This window comes from Penicillium chrysogenum (assembly GCF_028827035.1).
Source record: "Penicillium chrysogenum strain IBT 35668 chromosome Unknown utg000002l_segment0_segment0, whole genome shotgun sequence".
NCBI lineage: Eukaryota > Fungi > Ascomycota > Eurotiomycetes > Eurotiales > Aspergillaceae > Penicillium > Penicillium chrysogenum.
This window is the reverse complement of record NW_026622750.1, coordinates 4,909,051-4,921,800: the sequence shown is the minus strand read 5'-3', so window position 1 is coordinate 4,921,800 and position 12,750 is coordinate 4,909,051. Positions and strand designations below refer to the sequence as shown.

General features: G+C 46.9%; 3 protein-coding genes across 3 annotated transcripts; all 3 read right to left on the bottom strand.

Annotated features, from left to right (window-relative positions):
- Positions 1–105: 105 nt before the first annotated feature.
- On the bottom strand, positions 106–411 carry N7489_005077 (uncharacterized protein; the record flags this gene model as incomplete). The annotated part of the gene is made up of 1 exon (XM_056710829.1): positions 106–411. One exon carries the CDS (start codon positions 409–411, stop codon positions 106–108), a length of 306 nt encoding a protein of 101 aa, XP_056569250.1.
- Positions 412–1,054: 643 nt separating this feature from the next.
- On the bottom strand, positions 1,055–1,312 carry N7489_005076 (uncharacterized protein; the record flags this gene model as incomplete). Its single annotated transcript, XM_056710828.1, is given in 2 exon segments — positions 1,055–1,066; positions 1,085–1,312. The coding sequence occupies 2 exon segments, from the start codon at positions 1,310–1,312 to the stop codon at positions 1,055–1,057; spliced, it is 240 nt and encodes a 79-aa protein (XP_056569249.1).
- A 9,066-nt stretch (positions 1,313–10,378) lies between these two features.
- On the bottom strand, positions 10,379–11,749 carry N7489_005075 (uncharacterized protein; the record flags this gene model as incomplete). Its single annotated transcript, XM_056710827.1, has 1 exon — positions 10,379–11,749. The coding sequence occupies one exon, from the start codon at positions 11,747–11,749 to the stop codon at positions 10,379–10,381; it is 1,371 nt and encodes a 456-aa protein (XP_056569248.1).
- Positions 11,750–12,750: the final 1,001 nt, after the last annotated feature.

Here is a 12,750-nt window from a genome sequence, read left to right as displayed (position 1 = left end):
AGTCAGGACGAAATTATTCAAATGGACAAGTAACAGAATCAGTGACCGAACGAAGAACATTTAACGACCTGGCTCTGCACCTTCTTTGACCAAATTGCCAAATTATCAGTCCAACGCCGAGCTGAGACCGTCCAATTCACGCTGGTAGTTCCGGTGCAGAGAAACTTGATAAAAGAATTGGCTTATAGAATCCTTCGCCGCCTTAGAAATTTGGAAGCCCTTCTTGAAGCTCTCTGGCTTTGTCGCGGCAGCAGTAACAACCCCGCACCATTCAACGGCCTCTGCTGAGGTAGGAGGTGCGAGCCTGACATCCAACGTTTTATCTAGCACCTGCTCAATGAAATCGCAAGCTTCGCCAGTAGCTCCAAGAGCTTTTAGGTGCCCGAAGCTCTCCATAATCCAGAACCGCATTTGGCCATTCTTTGACAAGGTACCCTGATTTTCCACAACAAAGTAACCTCGGCAAACACCAGTTCCCCTCCCTCAAACATTCTTTTCTTCTGGACCGCAGTCTCGTGGGACCGGATGACTCCCAACCAACGAGTCGGGTACGGGAGCAGCCACCATGCCAAATCCTTGTTCACCCAGAACTTGCGGATGCGGATGGTGCATCTTGCGTCTTATTATTGCCTTAGCCTTTTGCAGCATACACCACACACGCCCAATTCTGCTGTTCTATGTTGTTCTTGCCGTTCTCCCGAACCTCGGCTCCCGTCCCATCCCCGTCTGCATATATATGTGGTCTGTGCATGTGGCCACGCCGCTATGTATAAAAAGAAAGAAACGCGTGGAAGGTAGAAGGTAAAACTTGGGTATACACTATGTACCTATGTATATCACCGCCTAGGTAAATATGTTGTCGGCCTCCGCAGGTTGTATATACTGAGAGGGTTCGGAAGACTGAGACTCCGTTTCGGACCGGGTGGGCGGCATTGATTCCCCAGTTAGTTGGGAGATCGGGAGTGTGGACGATGACCGGCCTTGGTGGAGAAGAAAAGTGGGCCTTCCCATCACTTCTTCGATCTTCCTGGTGAACTTCCATGATTTCAGTTCTTTATATCGGCCACTGCAGTGAATGACATACATCATGGTCCTGGATTTCGAACCTCAAGAAGCTTTCGGATGCATCATGATCTCCTCTTCCATACGTGACGGGCTCTGACACTTCGTTTGGTCGCGACCGGAGAGACCTTACCACCTCTCTGACCATACTCTCAGGCGGCGAGCCGGCTTGGAGTTTGCTGTATCCCATAACCTCCGTGGCCGAGTATGGGATGGTGTCCTCGAACGACATGCCCTGGATGGATGACATATTTGCGGAGAAATAGAGACTAACCAAATGAAGCCTAGTTCCCATTTGGCAGCAGGTGTAGGTCTTGTACCTGCTGTAAAGGGAAGTAATTTTGTCTATATCACCTTCCAGTGATGGGGAAATATGGTCTTTTATACTGCCGCGACTGAGCAGCCAATCTATGGCGTGGGACGCACTAGCCTTTGATGGAAAGATGGGACTGCAACTACAAATGGGGAAATACGACATTCTTCGGATACTATCGAACTAAAACGTAAATATTGAGCGACGCAGGCCTAGAAAGACGGTTAGCTCGGAATTTTACCTCGCAGCCTTTCGGCTACGACCATTGGAGGATCCACCTATTGGACCCATTACGAAACCATGTCTATCTACATCAATGCGTGCGGATCCGGACTTTACAGTGGCGTTGCATGAGTATTTACACCCCAGTACCTCCACCATTGACCGCTCTTTCGTACCGCCTGCCTATTACTACTAGGATAAAAATAACCAGGTGGACCTGGGTAGATGCAGTACAGTATGTATGAGGAAGTCTCACAGTGCACCGCTTTATAAATTAAGCAGAGACTATGCCGCACCGGGTGGAAGAGGTTATTAAATACGAAGGTTGGCATACTAACTAACATCTGCTAGCGTTATTAGAATGGCGACAGACTTGGAACAGATGGAGAGGAAGTGTTATGGCTCAAAGAGAGTATAATCATCAGGGGAGAGCTTGGTGCAGGAGAAGAGTATATAGCTTCTAGAACGTTCTACACACCAGGACAAAGCGCACCTTGCCACTTGACAGGGGAACTTGATCTCTTGTGACCGCAACCAGGAGAACACAACCACGGTTGAGTTGTAGCCTACCATTCTGTCGCCAAAGTCTCTGTGATATACCAAATACTCACCTGCCCCAGCAGTACCTCCTAAACAACAACCCCCCGTTCCATCGGACACTGACGGCCGTCAACTTTGGGCTTGTGGATCGTGTCTGGACCTTTGCAATTCTTTTTAATTTCTCTCCGGGCCACAAATAGAACCTCCCTGATCTACTGTCCCGTGGGTCGTCGCTGAGATCTGCATCGCAGAACCGTACCTGCGTCTGTCTAAATTCATGCGTGGTGTTTGATTGGCCCGTCGGGTGCTATTCGTCTCCAGGGTCTCATCAGTGTGATAGTAGCGTTGCAATCTTGCGAGGGGGTGGCGATCACGAGAACCTAGCTCGTGAGCTTTGGTTGCAAATTCACAAATTGTTCCGGAAAATAGGCTCGGTTTCCTATGGAAAGCTTCACAATAGGGTCTGGAATTTGGTTATGCCCTCCCAAAGACAATCTTCAGCCTGGGCTTGAGAGTACGTTCATAGTGTCTGTGCCGCACAGGAAAACACACATGAAACCAGCAATTGATTGGCATTCGCGCAGCGTGAGTACTAGACAATGGTGTAGAAGCAATTAAGTTTGGCCATTCCAACAACCTGATCTCGTTGCATACTTGGTTGTGGTAATGCCGCAGGATAGTGGCCCGGTCGTCCATGTAACTTCCCTGGTTTTGTGTCTCTTTGGAAATTGGAAATTGAAGCTCATACCGACCGCCCACCGCGAGACTTCCGCGGCGATCGGGAACCGCTATGCTCGACGTCGGAGACAACAACTTCACCGGCTCATAGCCATTGTCGATGCTTAGACAGAATAGGAAGAAAAGGCGCTTTGAAGCCTCCCTCGTCATTTGCAAGTCATTTAGCTGACATTGTCTTGAAAAGAGACGCGCTTTTTCTGACACAGTTCATTCGGTAGGGACTGGGAATGGACAAGCATCATTTTGAGATCTTGCACCTCACGCTTGAGAACGTCGAAGTCAGCAGCAAGACTTTTCAGCGTTATTGAGCGCCTTATGTCCTTGCTCTTCCGCGCCCTGCATCCATCTGTCAGCCCATCCCTTGTATATAAAATGAGATTGTAAAACTTTCAAATAAACATAAATGAGGCAAGATAGACAGACAGCATGCGAGGAGGGTGTACTGACTTCGTTAGCCCGGCAAATCTGAAATTAGTTTGTTAGAAGGTTGGAAGTCAGGGCAGCACACGATAGTGGAGGTGATTGCTTACTGCTTGGTCGAATATGCGCGACTGCGCAACCCGGACGACGCATCATCGACTGTCACTGATTCTTGACTATGTTTGATTGAATCACCGCTGCGGCGCCTGCTCCGATGTTGATTTTTTCTGCCAGCTGGTACTCCATCAGGTTTCATCTGGATTGAGGCAGTGGATTCAGGTTGGCGTTCATTCCCAGTCCGATTGCGAAGATTTCGTTCTTCCAACCTTTTCAAGGGTTTTCGTTAATTAAAGGAATTAACCAAATCTCACAAGTTGGGCAGTATATCTGCGAGGCTGATGCTCCGAACTTCGATGATCCGGATACGGCAAGTCCATGTTTCTTGGGACTTTGAGGCAGTTTGGAAGGGAAACAGAATTGATTTGTCATGAGTGGATGGAACTACCACAGAAGAACGAAGTCTTATTTATACTTCAAGCGCGTTGAGAATTTGTTTGCAAAACTTTGCTAAGCCAAGGAAACGTTGTCTTTGTGCCACTTTTTGCTCAACAAGTGCGGAAAGCGTTTCACCACAGAAGGCGTAGAAATTCGACGTATGTGCCTCCAGTGGGACCAAGGGTGTTACTTCTTGGCGAAACAGGCCAACCACGGGTACAATGTACAATCGAGCGTGACTGTCGACCACAAAGTCTAGAACACTATTCTAGGGTTTTCGAAACGTTTCAATTCTCTTCAACGATACAGTGACCCCATGACCAGGATGATATGGTGTAGAGTGCCATCGTGTTGAGCGATTTAATTGCAAATTCAACGTTATGTAGGAGGACTCTTATTTTTACGGCGTTAGTTTCTCTTCAATACTTGACGAAAGTGGATCACCACACTCAACGCACAAATTTGAGAGGAGATTTATTCCAGGTCGAGACTTGACTCTGTAGGCCACAAAGTCTCCAAACACCCCTTCAACGTCGTTCAAATCGCTTCGACGCCTATCAACGAGAGTGATTCTCGCTACCACCTGCGCAACTGGTTCCATTGTGGAGACGTAGCCGAAAAAATATAAAAGGGGCTGGACTCCCAGCCCAAAAAGATCAGGACTTCTGTCCTCACACTCCGATGTGTCATGGTGTCCCTCTCTTGCCTGCGGGCTTGAGTCTCCGTGACCACGGCTGTCGCTGCCACGAGCCCAGCGACGTAAGACTTGCGCTCCCTCGCTGCCACGAGCCCCGCGAGTGTAAAAAAGGTGCTTCGCAGGATAGGTCTGCGTCAACAATATGCCTCGCAGGGAGGTGCTGCGTCAACAAGACTACCCCGCAGGATAGGTCTGCGTCAACAACAATCCTCGCAGGGAGGTGCTGCGTCAACAAGACTACCTCGCAGGATAGGTCTGCGTGAGCAATATGCCTCGCAGGGGATTGCTGCGATAACAAGGCCTCTAGCGATGTGCAGGCACCTCTTCGTGGTGTTAGGGACCAGCATTCGAATATTCCAAGAGTATTCGGAGAAGCAAAGACCTGTGCAACATGTCCATCATCTGTTTCGTATTTTGAATGATTGCCATTGGGTACATAGAGTGAGCCCTAGAAAGATCTTCACAAATTCAATCACCCAAATAGTAAGATCCAAACTGGACTTTCTTCGTCAGCGACTGCCGTATTACCAGCCCCTGCCTTGATATTCTGCCAGCAAATTTTAGAGGAAACAGATACATGGGTGCTGTGCTGGGATGCCTGTCCTGGTGAGATGTTGTTGTGGTGAGCCGTGAGTGTTGATGTGAGTATTGATGTGAGTGTTGATGTGAGCGTTGTGGTGAATGATCGGGCGGTGAAGGAGGTGGTCAACGTCTAGACCTCGCCATGTGGACCGTTTACCAACCCCCATCGGATTACGTAAGCTTCTTTAATTGGGCGTTGAACTTCAACTTCTGGATTTATCTGGTTATTTATTTATGTGTCACAGTCACCTACCGCCATAACCACTTGTAGAGTAGGTAATTGATCATAATAAGGTATATCCTGTTGTATAGTGCATTGAATATGTCGTGTTTATAACGAGTTTATTGATGCGACTGGTAGACATTATATTGTGAGTGGATTTGTAGATTCAGCATGTTTTGTAGTCATATATATATTTACACCCAGTATAGTCGCATCACTATTTCTATGTATTTCGGATTACACTTTCAATTTCACTCAGGCTCGAAGTCCACTGCTTTTACTAAGCTTGATTACGACTGAACGCATTTATTATATACTTTTCTACTCGAAGAACCTGAATACGTAGTACTATAGAACAACCCGTGCGTGGCTAAACATTATAAAATTATGAAAATTTCGTTCTCAAAGAGCGCGAGAATCGAAGTAATTTTACCACTGAGACAACCATGTTGCTGAGAGCTTTGGAGAAGTAAGCAATCAAGAATACCCGGTCGGCTCCTTCTACTATGCCTCGGCAACGACGAATTATATTTCAACCAATCTTCCGTAGATCAATATCCACCACGATCAAAGTGACGGCCATTGCCTTTTGCGAAGTGCTGTCCCAAGTTCATGCGATCAACCATGCTCTGCTGCTAAGAGAACACGGTTGGAACCCGATTGGGGTCTAGCAATGCCATCTGAAACGAATTTTTGTGGGGTGATATCCTCGCAGGAGTGCTAGTTCGCTCGTAGTCGTAGTAGACAATCTGGCCATCCTTCCGAAAGCAACCATCATATGAGCCTTGATTAACGGTAGAAACTTGCTCCAGGATCTAGGGACTAGTCCAAGAGGTCCCACAACCACTCCGATTCGATGTTGTTTCGGACGCCAAAGTCTTTACAGTGGCTGCCTGTTCGATCAGTGACATGCCCCACGTGTCCTCCGCAGCGCGGTGAGCTCGACGAATTTATGATTTATTCCAAAAGAACAGTCGAGATAGAGGATGTAGAGAATCCGGCGATTTCCTGGCAAGAGGTACTAATGCGTGATATGTTAGAAGACGATATGAACGGACAAAGGATACGCGCGGCCAGCTTGACTAACCTGCAGCTGCAGTGACATCAACGATGACTGTGCCTTCTCACATATGCTTGGCTTGTATAGGAAAATGCGTGCAGAAGAATCAAATCTACACACCACTTGTCCAACAGGGTACATCACAACACTTCTGACAGCCCTCATGATGCAGCTTCGTGCATGCCCAAGGTGATTCTTGGACAATGAGCTCTCCCATTGCTTTGCCTGTGCCCCGTTCTTATCCTCTCGGTTTGTAGCTGAGATGACCAATGTCAACTTGTGGGCTAAGAATGAGGAGACTTTGTGTCGCCTTTTCCTTGCAGGCGGACATGTGCTAATAGCCTGACTGTCTGCAAAGGTACAGCTCATCTGTCATGAAGCAAGACAGAACATCAGCATTCCTCTGTGTCTTTTGAATTTCCAGGCCTGGAAAGACAACAAATGTCATCTGAGGTCGAGATCACACATTCGGCACCAGCAGCCTACGCCACTTGAAGGTATATGAAGGTTTGAATGTTTAGCCATAGGTATGAGCGGGACAGTGATATACGCTCAGCTGAGGCTAGGTCTTGTATCAGGTAGACAAATCGACCAATGACCTGATACACAGAATCTATAGGGAGAAAGGGAGAAGAGGCCGAGGTCGATACGAACCTTCTGGTGACTCATCGTTGACCAGTGCACGGAAGGTTTTTGAACGTTCTAACAAGAGCTCGGAAAAAGCACCGTATCAGAAAGTTCGAAATAAATCATGTACCATTGTAAAATCCTCAGTCAGCCCTTGATAATATGATTTTCTATCTAGGCTGGAAGCCTAGGCCAGAATGAAAAGACCATAGAGGCAAAGGCTTTGTTGGGAACAGTCGCTGGATTTTCACCAGCCCAGATCACCCAGGCTTCCGTCTTGACGAAATGAAACTAAAGCTTTACCGAAACGTTTCCTTCCGACCGATATTCGAGAATGGCGAAATGGAATACAAGCATACAGGGGACCGTCGACTTGAATGCATCACGAGCCCAGTTGCTCTGAAAAACGCAAGACCATATTGGGTCGGGAATATCTAGAGTCGACGTCGTGCGCTGGAGCATAGGCTGCCGTACCTCGCCGGAAGCTTCTTCTTTTGCCTCCTTCTGGAATAGACGGAGGCCCGATGCAGGGCAGCAGTGCAACAGAAATATTTGCGAAGTCCAATATAAGGAGTTTTTGAAACATGCAATCCACAACAATGGGCCGTTGGGATTTACGGATATCTAGCCTCTCTGGGGAGTTAAAAGGAAAATTTGTGAAGCTATGATTGGGATATTTATAGCATATATATATTTCACGTTTTCACAGAAGTAATTTTCAATACCACTATAATGCAGCTCGCCACTTCTCTTGAAATTGATATATAGTGTTAATAACCCTTACCAATTGCTATCGGCAAGTAATGGAATAAATTGAGGACGTGGATTGTTCGGATATAAGTGAGGAATTTATCGCTTTTACTATGTGTTTCGGGGTGGCCAGCTCGGTAACTAGTGAAATACGTTTAGTTAGTTAATCATTGAATTATTACCTGATTTTATGTTTAAAATCAGCCCCGCCCGCTCAATGTAATTCTTAACCCTTCTTGCATGGAAGGAAATAAAAAAAAAAGAAAAAAAAAAAGAAAAAACAAACAGAAGGACCGCATAAGGAATCTTGCTAAGATATATATTTTAAAAAAAAAACGTTTGCAGGTCCATTGTCTGGAAGTACATAGTTCTACTATCTATTATAAGTATGTCATGTAAAGCAGCGTACCAGTTAGAAATTGGCCGCGAAACATTGCATTTCTCGAGAATTCTGTCGATACATGTGAGCCTATGAATGAATGATACTTACATGACTTTGGTAAGAATCTTGCTGACGAACCGTCCAATCTTATGCAGCCTCTTCACCCAACGAGAATATGGTGGTTGCAATCCCGATCTCTCGCACGGAAAGATGCCAATTGTTACTTCTGCTTGTTCGGATGAATTACCCAATTGCGGTTATTGGCAGTGTCGTCATATGGTCACTTTCTCAGAATATTGGAGATGCGGTTGCTTGGTTCTTAGCTTGGCAGGTAATGTCGATATTTGCGGCTTTGGTTGTATAATAGCGATTAATCCGATATGACCAGTTTCTCTCAAGAAGGAAGGAAAAATCAGTTCATAGTGTTGCAATTAACGAAGCACGGGAAGACCAGAGTGTCCTCCCCAAGGCTGTCAATAAGATACGGTGGACTGTTCAATATGTTGAGTCTTTGGGGAATCGCCGATATGTCCCAAGTTTCCGAGGTTAGGGTTTGTGGCAACATAAAGGTGTTACGCACTGCAAACTGGTCACAGTTAGGTTAGAAGGGTTCCGGGTATACTTGCCTTATACTCCTCAGATTTCAACGTCAACGATCTGTGCTCTCAACCGTACTGTTGCCTAACAGGCCTTACTGCAGACTGGGTCCTTTTGAGGTATCGAGGAACGGTGCCAGGTAGCGACAATTTCGCAACCTGGAAACGTCTCATGACCTCCTATCTCAAAGCAAGGCAGGTCTGGGATGTGGTGTCGGGCGACCTTCAGCGTCCCGATTGTCTATTCAAGTACGCCAAACCCATTACGGCGGATATCCACCCCTTGGTGGAGCCCCACCTCAACGGGGCGGTGAGGCAGCGAGCCATTGAAGCGCGCCTCGAAGTGGAGGTCCAGGCGTTCGAGCGCCACCGTGAATGGTTGCGTCGTGAAGCCGAGGCCTACCATACTACTTTCCGGTACTTGTCCCTGTTGGGGTTACTGGCACAGTACAGGCCATTCAGATCTGCCTTCGGCGGTATATCGAAACATCACAGGCTCCCCAGAAGGGGAAACTGTTGAAAATGTGCGCCCAATATCACACGTCAATGTTTGGGCCGACCCGTCAGATGGCAACGAAATAACGCCTGTTTTGAGAGTAACCCCCATCTTCTTGACGAGAAAGATAGCCTTCGAAGAAGATTCTCCGGCAGATGACAGTGATCTAGCAGGGTGTGTCATCATTCTTCTCCAGCATTTGTTTGCTAGAATCCAGGCCAGCCCTACCTATCCGCAGTACAAATTCATTGTTGTTGATTTACAATAAATCGTTCCAACGGAGAATGCATCATATTAATCGATCCTGTGGAAAGCGCGTATATAGGACAGTCAATGTTACAATTCTCACCTTTAGCACTGTCAGTCTTGTTGCAGCGGTCATAAAAATGTGGTTGCGACGAGCGGACGCCCTGCAGCTTGTAGGTAGTCAATGATTACTTGTAACTCTTTCAGTGTTCACAAATATCTTTATTTGCTTTTACCATCATGTCTGCTATATAGAGTTGGCAGAATTCGATCATCAGATTGACCCTCACAGGAACCCTAGCCCAGGAGGCACTAGATTCTAGGTCCTTGGCAGTAACGAGGGCTGGGCCCCAGCCGGCACATCAATCAAATTTCCAAACCAAATAATTGAGGCGCAATATTCATTTTGCCCTTCGTCGCCATCCTGCCACTGGTGATTCGAGGGATCTTGTCGTTCCTGCTTCTTCTATGTGGTTTACAGGCGTAGCAGAATTCCCGTCATTCAAAAGGCAGCTGGGATGAAGAAACATTGGAATTGACCCGCGATATGTGGCGGGTGATTAATGCAGAGGGCTCTTTCCAAGATAAAGTACCAGGACATCCAACATGATCAGTTTGATTCGGTTGTGACAGGAATCAAGGTATGGCGAGCGTACCGGTAAGATCTACAATGGTAATTATCTGACTAAAAGCAAAAATGGTCTGAATTTAACAATCTGGTCAGACATAATAACTAAGGAAAACACATTGTAGAAATGTCGCATGATTCAGTGGCAAAGACGGTAATTCCAAAATAACATCTGGTTTCTTGACACATAGATTTAGTCAAAATTTCGCCAGAAAAAAGAAAAAAGAAAAGCAAAAGCAAAAGAATCAAGTCTATAACATCTTTATCGCGGGGATTGATTTCCAGCTCCTTCACTTTCGCCTCAAAGTTCATCCTCAACCTCCACATCACCCTTGTTCAGCCTCTCCTCCCTGTAGTGATCGTAATTTGCCAAGGCTATTCTGTATCGCTTTTCTCTCTCGGCTTCGCTCATGGCGTTCCACTTCTCCATCTTTTCCACACTTGCCATGTAATCTTGAACATTAAATTTTTTAGGCGCCTGGTTCTTGCTTGGACTGCTCCCATTGCTTTCGACTTCGACAACATTCGATCCAGGAGCGTCCTGAGTGGCGGAACGGGACGGGACAACAGTACTTGTCTCCTGCTCTTGCTCTTGTTTGATACCATTAGCCATGTTGTCTCCTGAGATGCTAGATCGTCTCTTTGGGGTCGATGAAAAAGACCCCAATTGAGCCGGTGTGCGAGATCTTTCTGGCTTGATTTTCTCCGCCTCGAAGGTAGCCAAAGGAAATGGCAAAGGTGAAACCAGTTTACCCTCTTTTTGGATCGCCTTAATGTGCAGAGTCTCCTGCAAGGTCCAGATTGCGCGGATTCCAGTGCTGGCCACCTTCCTGCCCGACAACCGAATCACATCCGTCCTAGGGGTCCAGCTGCATTCGTCGACCAACAAGTACCGATGCTCTTCCTTGATATCCTTCCATTCGACATTGATCCATGTCTGTGGACACTTAAGGTTGCTCTCCGTTTCATCAATGGCGATGCCTCTAAACCCGGCAATATTTCTTCTCGTATATTGCCAATGTCGATCCCCGTTTGGGGCGTTGTATCTGAGCAGGGAAATCCGATTGTGGGACAGATTTTCGAAACCTTCGGTGCTATACGCCCTTGTTCTTCGAAACACGTGCCTGGGGGCCTGGGCGGGACCAACCCGAAAAATGAAGAACCGACTTTTCCCTGTGCCGCCAAACCCGGCTATGTCGCCTGGTTGGGGATCTTCGTGGCGTCCTTTCTTTTCACGACGGCATTCATTTATGTTCAACTTCTCGAAGTCCACAAATAGTTGCGGGCCGACGCTTGAATCATTCATTCCACGTGTTTGTGCTCCCGCCGTGCCATCAGAGGTCGACTCGTTGGTGATATCAGGTTCAGCATCCGACATTTCCTCGTCCCTCAACTGGGGTTCATCCGAAGGCCCTGTTTCACGGTGTGTGTCTCCTGAAATATCAGAACCTTGACTTGAGTTTGGTTGATCCGGCTGCTCCCTGTCGGCGGATGGTCGGTCGTCCACGGGTCCTGGTCCAGCAGCACCTTGTTCGCCATCACTTGGACCCTCTCCATTGGAGTTTTCCTCTTTTTGTGCTTCTCCAAGGAAATTTTCCAGCGTTTCCTGGCGATGTTTGGGTGCCTTGCGATCATTATTGGGCGTTTTCTTCACGCCGGCATTGGAGACCATAACGTGGATCTTCTATGAGGTCTTTTGTGAAATATTAGCAAGATGCAAATTATTCATGTTCTGACAGAAATACTTCGAGTTATTTATAAGCCGAAATCACAGCGGAGTCCAACTATGTTCCCCCGCTGAAGGAGGTATTCTGCGGCTTGCTCCAAGTGCCTCAATATTGTTGGGCTTTTTTAGGACATTGTTATAACATTACGAGCCTCCTTATTCTATGGCGTTGACACTTCTTTTCAAAGAGGTGGAATCTTGAGTCCAGAAGTTGTGTTCTAGGTTTCCGTAGCTACCGAAATCTGAGGCGGCGTTGACAACACAAGAGGCGAAAAAAATCAAACCTGCCTACAGTAGTTGAAGGCCAGAGGATTATTTAATTATCGCTTCGCGGTAGATATTATGTACTCTGCAAAACCGGCACAAATATGGACCTAGGTCTGGGGCTGAAAGTCAAAGTTTCGCTGTTTCCTGGTGCTGCTGGATGATTATTACTGCCCTAGAATATTTTGACGTTGACGTCTCTACATCTGCAATAATTGAGCCATCATCATACTTCAGCCTGCGGCTGGAGCAGTATTCCCGAATTAATGCTCATGCTTATGTGGCTCAATACAAAAGATCAGTAAAGACTGACGATCTGCTCTATGTAAATATCCACCAACCTTGGTTTTATAAAGACCACTAAAGCTGTCCCTGGAAACAGGCGAGCCACCCAGGAATCACATAGGGACACCGGGAACCATACGTAGCTTGTAAGGCTACTCATCTTCACTTTCGGGAATATGGCACAGCTCATGTAAAGCGGGCCTATGGGGATTGGACCGATCATAGGTTGGACGGCTGGAGCAATGAGCTTCTCAATCAGTCTATCCAGCCCATCCAGCAGTTTGCGTTCAGTCATGTTCCTGGGAACGGCTCTGTGAGTTTGGACGTTCAGAACTTCATTCGTATCAATTCTAAGCTTACTCCAAGCTCTAAATCACGGCTATGCTCTCTGTTGCTGA